General features: G+C 37.0%; 2 protein-coding genes across 2 annotated transcripts; both read right to left on the reverse strand.

Moving 5' to 3' along the window:
* Positions 1-801: 801 nt before the first annotated feature.
* Positions 802-1856, reverse strand: LOC121814539 (odorant receptor 131-2-like). The gene has a single exon (XM_042220888.1). It carries the CDS (start codon positions 1854-1856, stop codon positions 927-929), a length of 930 nt encoding a protein of 309 aa, XP_042076822.1. The 3' UTR covers positions 802-926.
* A 3040-nt stretch (positions 1857-4896) lies between these two features.
* On the reverse strand, positions 4897-9396 carry ppme1 (protein phosphatase methylesterase 1). Its single transcript, XM_005922031.3, has 14 exons — positions 9119-9396; positions 8512-8605; positions 8215-8307; positions 7996-8053; positions 7831-7882; positions 7347-7501; positions 6760-6850; positions 6461-6526; positions 6241-6367; positions 6015-6144; positions 5865-5909; positions 5716-5780; positions 5509-5576; positions 4897-5260 (listed from the first exon to the last, which is right to left on the reverse strand). The coding sequence occupies exons 1-14, from the start codon at positions 9202-9204 to the stop codon at positions 5257-5259; spliced, it is 1134 nt and encodes a 377-aa protein (XP_005922093.1). The 5' UTR covers positions 9205-9396; the 3' UTR covers positions 4897-5256.
* Between the last annotated feature and the right edge of the window lie 3665 nt (positions 9397-13061).

Genomic DNA, 13061 nt, shown 5'->3' on the forward strand with positions numbered 1-13061 from the left:
CTGATGTTTGTTTTTCCCTTTATGACACATGTTAATGCATAATCACACATGAGCAACACAGTCAAAAAGTAAATGATATTATTATTTCTTGTATAGATTTTATATTTCATGACATGTAATATAGAGATAGTTAATTGCACTGTTTGAATCAACATGTTTGTACCATAACTTTGCTTTAGTTTTACTCACCCCCAACCCATAAGTATAAATTAACTTACAAATAAGTCTCTTTTTTTTGCACATTTGTCATTATTACTATTAAATAATAAAAGTCATCCCTAAAATTGATAATCAAATTACCTGATAAGCAACATATAACGATAAAAAAGAGACTGAAAGGCTGCTGCACTTCATGTCTTTGAAATGACTAAGCAAAGCCGACCCTGCAGAACTTTAATAGTGCAATAAAAAGAACTGATCTTAGAAAGGATATGAGTACAGATATGTCCTCAAATTCTGTTATGGATAAATACTCAAAACTAAGTGGCACTTCAAATGTGCATAAAAATATTCAGTATCTCCAATTCTGTAACATAAATACGCAAAAATAACTCTCACTGGATAACATTTCTAAAACCTTGTGATTCTTGTGAAATCAGCCACATTTAGAGTGTGTCCATGCAGCAACTACACCAGAATCAGATGTAATTTTTAACATATTTTTTTGTTCTTTATTATAACAGGAGATTAGACAATAAAGCTAGTAGAAGACAGATATTGTAATGAATAAATAAAATCTACCCTGCAGAGCTTAAGTTCATATACAATGATAAATATTCAAAACTATGTTGAACTTTCAATATCTGTAATTCTGTAACATAAACAAAAAAAACCATCTTTGTCTCTGGCTAGATCAAATTTTTATAAAAACATATCATGGGCTGTAACCCCTAAACCACACAGTTAGAACACAGTTAGCGCTGAAATCAGGACAAAGGTGATGGTTTAACACTGGCTCTAAAGCCAAATGTAAAATAGTATTTGAAGACACGGCAGAGAGTTTGATCTCTGAGGCCGTATATGAGTGGGCTCAAGCACTTTGGGAAAATGATGAGACCCACAAAGAGGACGTACTGAGCATGAATAGCCATATCAGGAGGCACTTTCAACATCATGCTGGGGTTTATCATATTGAACAGGGTGGAGGTGAGATACAGCCACAGCTGAAGCAGATGTAGCAGCACTGTCTTGGGTGCCTTATTGGTATGACGCCCTCTAGATGAGGCTGACTTCACAGTGATCATGATTGCAGTGTATGTATAGATAATAATCATACTCACAAACACAAAATAGAGAATGGTGAAGGCCATGTTTAAAGTCACATAAACTTCTAGGCGAAAAACACTGTTTCTGATGCAGAACGACTGCATAGGGAAGATCGTCATCTCCATCCTGACAAACAGGAAAAGTTGTATGAATGAGTCTAAGGACGCCGCCATCCACATAACGGCAATGGCTTTACCCGTCGACCTGGGCGTGGCAAAGCTGGGGTGCCTCAGCGGAAAACAAACTGCAACATATCTCTCCAAAGACATCACGGCAAGGTTGAGAGGAGACATTTTAACAGTGACGGCCGCAACCAGTGAGACAAAAACACAAACATAGTTGATCATTCTGACCATCATCACGGCAAAGATGTAAAGCATCATAGTCAGCAGCAGCTGCACAGAGTCACACATGAGCAAATGACCAAACAGGATGTACCGGGAGGACTCTAGTAACAGAGGCTTCTTCAACAGGGCAAACATCATGATGGCATTTACATACAGGAAGAAGAAACACGGCAACATAGACAGCGCAGCTTTGACTGAAGTCTGAAACGGCAACGACTGGAACTCGGCCGTTGTGGCATTCATGACTGCAGTTTCGCACCGTGTCTGCAAAGGCATGAAAAACAAAAACAGGGACTGATTTTTAATATTATAAACAATTCCGAAAAGTGTAGATTGTGCAAGATGATTCTGTCAAATATCACAAAAAAACAGCATCAAAGTGAGAATTATGTGCCAAACGTAGATGGATAATATGAAGTTATATGCTTTGTAGACATATTACTTACATGTCACCTGTGTGGTTTGACTTCATTTGGCAAACACGTTTCGGTGAACAAATGTGAGGAAAGAAGAGCAGCCTGTCATGTCCTTTTTATAGGTGAGCCGTGTCCTGACATCACCATCTGTATCAGCGTCACAACCACTCAATACTCTGCATTAGCTGTGGAGTGAAAGTTTGGCCAAGTTGTCTAACTGATGTTATCTTTCCATCTACTTTTTACTCCACTTACCATTAAAGGATATCACACAGTTTGTTCTACATTCTGTGACCTTCACTTGTTTTGTATATATTTCTCCTGTTTTGTTATTTATTCCTGCTGTCTTACCATTTACATGTTATTCATCCACAGTTGGTGTGGAACACCCATAATTTTATTGTACATGTAAAATGACAATAAAGGGCTCTTCTCTTCTCATGACATTTTCCTGTTCAGGGAACTGTGCAGGAATTAGATATCCATTTTAACATATTTTGTTTTCTTGAAATTTTATAATTATCATTCAAAAAGAGCATGAGAGAAGACATGCAGCAAATTACCTGGGGTGATTATACCCAGACCTCTGTTGTTGCTCTACAGCACACAAGCTGCCTGCTCAACCCAGTGAGCTGCACCAACACTCCAGAATCAGATATTCTTTTAATAGGCAGTTTAATGTGAGTCATTAAAGAGATCAGTGATGCTGTTTGAGTTTTCTCTGTGAATAGTTGATGACACAAATAAGCCTGAAAAGGGAATAACACGACAGACATATATTTAATATGCCGTTTGTGGCAGCAGATATGAATTTTAAAAACATTTCTTTTTTCTTTTGGGTCTAACGCTGCTGGAGGCTTGTTGTTTTTAGTTCTTTTTGCTGACAGCACTAATATCACTTCACTCTTGTTTTTCATAATAAGATGATTCACCTAGACGATAATAAAACCCAACTGGATCTTTTCAGTCAGATTGTAAGAGAAAACAGTAACTCCAGGGCATTTCTTCATGGATCCTTGATTAATGTACATTATGCTTTTAAAACCAACAGAGAACAGAAGTACAGTGTAACACAGATTGTAATTTTCTTTTCTTCTTTTCTAAAACAAAGCAAATAAAAAAATGAAACATAATTTGCTGCGCCCATAAACTTTGCCCCAAGCAGCCATTATTTCAGTCAAATGAGTCACCAGAGAAGCTAAGGCAAAGAACAAACAAACAAACAAAAACCCAAAACAAAAAAACTACAGTTTTCTTATTTATTTTTGTGGCCCAGTCCCACTGATACCTGCTCTATTTTGTGCAGAGGAAAACTGTCTTGAAAGCTGGGCCTTAGGTACAGCTCCAGAGGACAATGTTATATCATGAGTGCCCATTACATTAAATCTAGTGAGCTTGCTGGGCTCAGTTCTGCACTGTTTGTTGAAGGCAAGCAATATAAAGCAATATAAAGATTTGATCACGCAGTGCCAATTCAGTGAGCTAATGTATTATTTATTTGCTATTATTTGTAATGTCTGTTCAAAGGAGTCGTCAATTACGCCTTACGTATGTAGAATTGAACTCAAAGTAGAAATGTCATTACACTACATAGTGACCTTTTTTTTACTCACGTCAGGTCTGTTTTATCCTCTGAGGATCATGAATTGTGTCATATTGCGAGATTAGGTATTAAACACCCTGGCCCATCAATACATTGGACAGATATTCACTATAAGGTAATATCATGTAATATAGTGGAGTTTTATTGATAGAAGGGACCAATTTGTTGACCCCGTTTTAGTATTTCAGCACCACTGCATCATGGACAGCTCCAGCATTTTCATGAGGCTGTAGTTGTGTAACTAACGCTGACAGCGAAGTTGTTTTTTGCCGTTTTCTTTTCTTCTTTTCTAAAAAAAATTTATAAATCAATAAAAAAACAAAAACATAATTTGCCAGGCCCATAAACTTTGCCCCTGTTGGGAGCGGTGCACGTCAGCTCTGTTTACAGACTCAGATCACAAAATAATCTCAGAGGCTTCAGCTCTTTGGAGGACAGTCATTATGGCTCATTAATAATTCAGGTGTTTATACTGCACATCTCTACAACATATTTCTCACTCTGATAATTCACTGCGGGACAATTAAAAACCTTTTGTTATTCCACGGAGTGTATGAAGGACATGAGGAAAAAGATGTCACCTTTTTCATAAAGTTTAGAAATTGCAGCCAACCTTGGATTTCTAATCTGCAGAATCTCAGACTTGTTTGCATATCTGTGATGATTTTGTAAAAGAAATGTTTAATACAATTTCATACTGCCACTGATCCGGCTAATTACATACATGAGCTACACATGCTTCACAAAATATAATGATGGGAATGAATGCCATGGTAATATCATGAATGATTGCACAGCATAAATCTCTTATCCACACAGGCTCAAATGTGCACATTTTCTCTATTAATATTTGGTTGAACCCGTTGGCTAGTTGGACCTCAACTACATGCTTTTGGTAGCCATCAACAAACTTCTGGCGTAATTCTGGCTGAATATTTTTACCACTCTTTTTGACAGAAAAACACCCAACTGTGTCCAAGATTCAATAATCTAGGTGTTGTAAACAATGTGTTGAAACACTGCTGGACAAGAGCTGAATGTGCCATTCAGGCTTTTACAAACTGGGGCACCTGGTCAACTTAATTCACCTACTGAATAAAAAAAAAAAAAAAAAAAAAAAAAGGAGTAACAACCAGAACTCACTCAGAACAGTATAACGTTCTAGTAGTTATTCTAGTGCAAACAGCGTAGAAACGATAGAAAACTAGAATTAAGTACAACATGCATATTAACATGCACATATTAAAAGACTGGGTGACACTACTGGCTGTATCCATCTTTAATCACTGTTTAAATTCAAACATTAAACACACATTAATAATGATGCAATCACTCAAAATAAAACAGGAGAGCATTACAAATCAGAAATTAAAAAAAAAATATATATAAACAAAAAGGAAACATACAAGCAAATCTGATGATTTAAAATAAAAATAAGGCAAAGCAGAAAGGCAAAAATATCAACATGACAAAAGCATAATAATAATAATAATAATAATAATAATAATAATAATAATAATAATAATAATAGCAGCTATATTTTCCTTAATTGGACAATGATGTTGATGAATCTTGAGACACTTCTTCTACGGCTGCTGGCTATATGTAGACGCAAAACTGGAAATTAGCTGCAGAAAAAGATAAGAAAAATGGAATGAAGTAAGATTAGGTGAATTCTTCATGTGTCTCTACCATTACCATTTATTCCAGCCTCTCTGACAGGAACAAGCAAGGATAAATTCCTTATCAACCAATTTAAAAATCTAGATTTTTATTGTTAAAGCAGAACTGAAACGATTATCATATTATTCTACATATAATTAATGCATCTCTTGGAAATTTAACAACCTCATTCCTTAGTAGTGAGCTCACTTACCACAGGTATCCCTCCTTAAACTCAGTGAATTTGTGCCGAACCATAAATGTTGCTAGTGCATCTGCTACCTAGCAACAGTTGTCAGAGGAGCAAGTTAAAAAAATTGAAAAACAGACATAACAACACGCAGCACGCATACATAAATATATAACGTTATGGGCCTCTGACATGAGTACAGTGCCAGTAAATTCGGGTAAGAACGCTCACTTTCTCAGGTGCATCCTCGTGAACAGCGTGACCGCACTGAGGGAGGACCTGCATCTGAAACTTTCCTGCAAACAAATAATATTTTTTTTAAATGCGTTTATTCTTACAGAAAATTGCAAAAAAAGGGAGAAACAATCTGTGCACTTTACCCTGCATCTGTCCAATGGTAAGATCTTTGTCAAGCCTGTCTACTCCTGTACAACGAGATAAGTCAGGCGTGAAACTGTGCAGTCAGTGTGTGTGTCCTATTTAAACTACTAGATATTTAAGAAAAGAAAAAAAAAAAGAATAAATCAAACCTGCGAGAAGGAGCAGTTTTGGCACAGGGGTGGTGAGAAAGAGGGCAGACAGACCCTTGAACCAACCCTCCCAATATTTTTCTGTCTTGGAAAGCTCTACTCTCCAGGTGAAGATGCTCTCCTTTTTTGTCTGTGTGAAAGAATTCAAATACTCTTTTATAGCTTTCAATCTCTTTCCAAAACACTTACAGATGACAAGAGAAAACTAAGAACCAAGAGACCAAACCTCCTGGTCATCCTCCTTTGCTCTTTTCTTGCTGGATTCTTCTTCTGCTTCCTCATCTTCCTCTTCTTCTATAATACCTTCACCAATGCTATTAGACACCCCTGAGCTGCTGCTGGATTCCTCACATCTGTAAAAGTCACAAGAGAGGAAATTGAAACGGTCAGTTAAAGCCACAAACCCACACGGAAAAAACTGCAGAGAAGAGAGAGCCCAGACACACTTTTTCACTTGGCCTCCCATGGACACCCGGGCTGACTCGATGTTTCGGATCTGGCCACTCTTCACACTGAAAGGAAAAAAGGTGAAGAACACCTTTAGGCACTTGTATACAACAATTAAGAATTGAAGCTCTTCAAGGTAAGGAACTGCAACGAACAAATAAATAAAGAAGTTATTTCAGTGTGCTTTGGACAAATAACACTTGGCACAATTTGCAAACTAAAAGACAGAATATATATGTATGATGTAATCTAATCAAACAAAAAGATGCAGCAGTGTGGCTCACTGTTTAACATTTACCTCCACTCAATCGCATTTTCCAGAGATCTAAATGTTTTTGGCCGACTTCTGAGGAAATTCTGCATACTGTTCAAAGCATCCATTGCCGTCCCTGAGTGTTAACACAAACAAAATTATTTAACAAACCCACAATTAGTGCTTATGGCATTTATTAACAATATTCAGCATAATAACTTACATTTTACATCATTAAAAAAAAACTGAACAACTAACAAAAAAAAAAAAAAAAAGAATGAAAGAAATGGCAAATGCACACAGTTTTAAGTGTTTAAGTATACTCATTGTTTTTCTTTGTTCCCAGTATTGAGAGCATTGATTAGCATAATATTTGTTCAAGTGCTCTTAGTAGAACAAGCCAGTCACTGATCAAATTTGGACTGTTAATGAAGTTGTACTGACATGTGACTTTGCCCATTCGGAACAGAAGAACAACTTGTGGATCATTTAAACCATTTTCAGTCTCCTCAGTCATTTAGGTAAGGGCCTCAAAGTAACTGCCCAAATAAGTGACCTGAGGCGTTACCAAAGCAACTCGCAGGATTTGTCTTTAACGACTTTGGAAATATGCACTTATCTGTGGAGCTTACCCTCTACGACGTCAATGACGCACAGACCAAGCAGGGATGGTATATGATTGGCAGTGGCAGTGTGAACTGCAATGGCCCCTCCCATGCTGTGTCCAATAAGCATGATTGGAGGTGGGTTGTCTCCATAAAGTGCCTCCACCACTTTGCCAATATCCCTTTGGGGAAGAAAAAAAAGAAAAAAAAAAAGAAGCAAGAATATAACCTGTCAGCCTGTTTTTCAGTTATGATTGAAACTCTAATCAGGAAGCTTGTAACTACTTTTTACATTTTACACCGCAATCAATAATCCAAATGTGAGCCACAGGAAGTCACCACACTCTTCCCACGTTTAATGAGCGGTGAAATCAAAACTTTCTTAATTAAACTCATGCCTGCTGGATCATCACCACCTTCTGTGGCGTCCCATATGTTCCTGTGATGTAAACCCAAGAAGCAGATGTTTAAAAACCATTCCCACAAAAACTGTGTTCTCTTAAAGACTTACTTCGCCATCGTATCTGCAGAGAGATCTTCAGGATTTTTCACTTTAGTGTCACCTGCAGGTGATGACAGAGATTTAACTCATTTGATCCATGTACGCTGAGGTGAAGAATGCCATAATCCTCAAACCACGTGCAAAAATAAAAACTTGCTGTGTCCTGCAACCTACCATGAGCTCGGAGGTCCATAGCTACCACCCTGCAATTAATCCTGCTGTATATGATGGCCTGCAAGAATATAGATAAAAATCATTTCAATTAAATAGATCACAGACGATATGTTGACATAAAAAAAAAAAGCTTTATAAATATTCTGCCCAACATTGCTGTTAACTTTAATGTAGACTGCTAACATATCATAAAGGGTCTGTAATAGTTATGAAGCTCACAGTGAACACCGCCCAGGATAGTGCAGAGTGGCCTCCTCCATGAAGCAGGAGCAGCACAGGACCATGGGAGCCACTGCAGTAAATTCTGAAAATGTTCACAGTGGTCAAAGAAATACTAATTGAAAGAATAATGAAGTAAGCAGATGCTCGTCCAACAATAATGCACATTAATCTTCTGCATATATTCTAGTCATATAGCACAATGATATCAGGAGTTAAATCTGAAGACTTGGACCCAAAGTGTGTGTCATTCATGCTCAATTTCCTCTTACAAACTGGAACAGCAGTCAAGGATATATCTTTGCCGTTTTCATTTTCCACCACTATGTCTTCCATGGTTTCAAAATACTGACTCCAGGGCAGAGGAGAGAAATCTTTCTTACGCCCAGGTCTGTAAAAAAAAAAAGAAAAAAAAAGTAAAAGTAAATAAGTAACCGAATCCATGTCTGATGTGACTCAACACTGCAACAGGACTGTTAAACTTTGTAGAAGCAATTGAAAGACAAAAAACCCTCCAGACTAAAAATAACTCTCCCCTTCTTTTCACATCATCAAACATTGCAATAATAAAAAAATAGAAAAATAAACAAAAGACAAAAAACATAATAAAAAACAAAACAGAATTTTCAGACTGAAAGGATATCCTTTTAAATTTTAAATGCTAACACGCAAAAGCGCCAGGCTAAATCAATCTGTGGTGTATAACACTGATTATCTAAACTCTGGTAGCAGATGCAGCTAACCTAGCCGGGCTAAAGCAATCAGTTAAGCAGTGCAATTCAGTGAGTCTAAATATACAATTACACTCCCTGGCTTTGGGAATAAAAAACAAAACCGGCGTGATAGTGCACACAACTAAACGTCACGAAAAAAAAAAAAGCTGCTAAGATCCTAGCTAACTCACCCCATTTTCATTTTGGAGCCAGACTGAAAACCACCTGCCATGGGAGGTCTGGAGGCTAACAGGTTCAAATGCAACTGTTTCTCCATGTTGTCAAAAGTGAGGCCGGTCTTTGTCAGGAACTCTTTGATGTGACCTTCTCTCGCTTTCGCAGCATATGATTTTCTTCGACACCTACACCGAGGTTAGCCAGACATTGGCTAAACTGCGTTTGCCTGGCAAGCTAACGGCTAGCGTTCTTCTTCTTCGGCAGCTGAAATGACGGTCTCTTTTTCCTCAGATGATTGACGCAGATTATTTCACAGCATCGTCGCCATCTACTGGTTACAAATTCAACTGCAATTCAAAAGCGGCTTACACTTCATAGCTTTCAGCAGTTCGGAGTACCGTGAATGAAAGTCAGACTCTTTACACTAAAAACTGAGACTGATTATTATGAATGTCAAGTGTAAACCAGGTAAAGTATAGTAGCGTGATAGCTAGCGCTGTCAGTTTAAAGCAAAAAAGGAGGTGGGTTTAAGTCCATCTGCCCCCTTTGCAGACTGCATTACCTGGCCTCAACCTAAAGACACGCATGTTTGAGAAACAAGTGATTTTTAACTAGCTGTAGGTTTGAGTTGTTGTCTGCCCTGGGACGGACTTGTGCGGGTTGTATCTTCCTCTCTTGCCCTGTGACAGCGCGAAAAGCCTTAATCCCCCCGTTGTGATCCCTAACTGGATAAATGGATGAAAATGGAGTAATGGGCAAAAAATGTAAATATTTTTATTCCACCCATATTTTTGGTCAGCTAAATTCAGGTAATCCTATTTATTTATTTATTTTGTAATACTAAAGCTGTTTTTCATTAACAATGGGATTATGTTAACAGAACTTAAACATGCTGTTTTATGTTATCCTAACTTAATATTCTTACCCTGTTTGTATGTGATTTTAAATAATAAATAAACAGTGTAGAACTGTTATTTCACTTTAGTTACTTAGTGAGCAGTAATGTAAAGGAGTAATGTAATTAGCTGCCTTCTCAAATTCAACGACACAGTTACAGCTGCTGATTCTCTAACTGGATTGTTACAAATAACATTGACTTGCATTAAACTTTTGTTGCAAGCAGCGATTCACTCTTAATAAACATCACTGGGCCTGTATTGTTACATTAAGCAGAGGTTAACTTTAGTCATCAAGCCCAGCAACCCACTGCATCTGTGGTGTCACAGACATAGCATCAAATCTTTTCACAGCTTTGCTATAGTAACATTAAAGGAAAATGAACTGTAAACATGAATGAACCAACAGCTATAAGTATGGTATACATGATCCTCTATTCTGTCTTCCAAGAACCAAACTTTCAGCGTGTTCTGAAAGCACAACTTTGTATACAGCTCTGCATTTAAAAGCAGCACTTGAAAAACTCTGCTGTGTCACAGTCTGCTGCTTTACGTAGGTCGAATGTTCAGGTCAATTCAGTTTTATTTATATAGCGCTAAATCGCAACAACAATTACCTCAAGGCGCTTGTTGTGATCTGGACCCAAATGCAGATGCGTGGAGGCAGAGTAAATTCAACAAAAAGCGAGAATTCAGAAAAAAACAAAAACAACAACACTCCTATATTTATATATATGTGTGTGTGTGTTTTAGGTCAGTCGTATATATATATATGTATATATATAATATATGTATATACAGTGGGGCAAAAAAGTATTTAGTCAGCCACCGATTGTGCAAGTTCCCCCACCTAAAATGATGACAGAGGTCAGTAATTTGCACCAGAGGTACACTTCAACTGTGAGAGACAGAATGTGAAAAAAAAATCCATGAATCCACATGGTAGGATTTGTAAAGAATTTATTCGTAAATCAGGGTGGAAAATAAGTATTTGGTCAATAACAAAAATACAACTCAATACTTTGTAACATAACCTTTGTTGGCAATAACAGAGGTCAAACGTTTACTATAGGTCTTTACCAGGTTTGCACACACAGTAGCTGGTATTTTGGCCCATTCCTCCATGCAGATCTTCTCGAGAGCAGTGATGTTTTGGGGCTGTCGCCGAGCAACACGGACTTTCAACTCCCGCCACAGATTTTCTATGGGGTTGAGGTCTGGAGACTGGCTAGGCCACTCCAGGACTTTCAAATGCTTCTTACGGAGCCACTCCTTTGTTGCCCGGGCGGTGTGTTTTGGATCATTGTCATGTTGGAAGACCCAGCCTCGTTTCATCTTCAAAGTTCTCACTGATGGAAGGAGGTTTTGGCTCAAAATCTCACGATACATGGCCCCATTCATTCTGTCCTTAACACGGATCAGTCGTCCTGTCCCCTTGGCAGAAAAACAGCCCCATAGCATGATGTTTCCACCCCCATGCTTCACAGTAGGTATGGTGTTCTTGGGATGCAACTCAGTATTCTTCTTCCTCCAAACACGACGAGTTGAGTTTATACCAAAAAGTTCTACTTTGGTTTCATCTGACCACATGACATTCTCCCAATCCTCTGCTGTATCATCCATGTGCTCTCTGGCAAACTTCAGACGGGCCTGGACATGCACTGGCTTCAGCAGCGGAACACGTCTGGCACTGCGGGATTTGATTCCCTGCCGTTGTAGTGTGTTACTGATGGTGACCTTTGTTACTTTGGTCCCAGCTCTCTGCAGGTCATTCACCAGGTCCCCCCGTGTGGTTCTGGGATCTTTGCTCACCGTTCTCATGATCATTTTGACCCCACGGGATGAGATCTTGCGTGGAGCCCCAGATCGAGGGAGATTATCAGTGGTCTTGTATGTCTTCCATTTTCTGATGATTGCTCCCACAGTTGATTTTTTCACACCAAGCTGCTTGCCTATTGTAGATTCACTCTTCCCAGTCTGGTGCAGGTCTACAATACTTTTCCTGGTGTCCTTCGAAAGCTCTTTGGTCTTGGCCATGGCGGAGTTTGGAGTCTGACTGTTTGAGGCTGTGGACAGGTGTCTTTTATACAGATGATGAGTTCAAACAGGTGCCATTCATACAGGTAACGAGTGGGGGACAGAAAAGCTTCTTACAGAAGACGTTACAGGTCTGTGAGAGCCAGAGATTTTCCTTGTTTGAGGTGACCAAATACTTATTTTCCACCCTAATTTACGAATAAATTCTTTACAAATCCTACCATGTGGATTCATGGATTTTTTTTTCACATTCTGTCTCTCACAGTTGAAGTGTACCTCTGGTGCAAATTACTGACCTCTGTCATCATTTTAAGTGGGGGAACTTGCACAATCGGTGGCTGACTAAATACTTTTTTGCCCCACTGTAATGTATATGTATATATATTATATATAATATATATATACACTATATACATACATATATATATATATACATACATATATATATATATCATATACTATACATATATATACATATCATACATACATATATATATATACATATTACATATATCATATATACATATACTATATATACATATAATATATATACTATAAATATACATTTATATATATATACAATATCATATACTACATATCATATACTATACACTCATCTAGTATACATTATATATATTATTTACAATATTTATATATATATATATACATATACATATATATATATATATATACATATATATATATATATATATATATATATACATATACATATATATATATATATCATATACATATATATACATATACATATAACATATACATATACATATATATATATATATACATATATATATATATATATACATCATATAATATACATATATATATATACATATATATACATATATATATACATACATATATACATATATATATATATACATATATATATATATATATATACACATAATATATATATATATATATATATATATATATATATCATATACATTATATACACATATATATATATATATACACATATATATATATATATATATAT

This window comes from Haplochromis burtoni, unplaced genomic scaffold, assembly GCF_018398535.1.
Source record: "Haplochromis burtoni strain Fernald_Lab_line unplaced genomic scaffold, NCSU_Asbu1 Contig_56, whole genome shotgun sequence".
NCBI lineage: Eukaryota > Metazoa > Chordata > Actinopteri > Cichliformes > Cichlidae > Haplochromis > Haplochromis burtoni.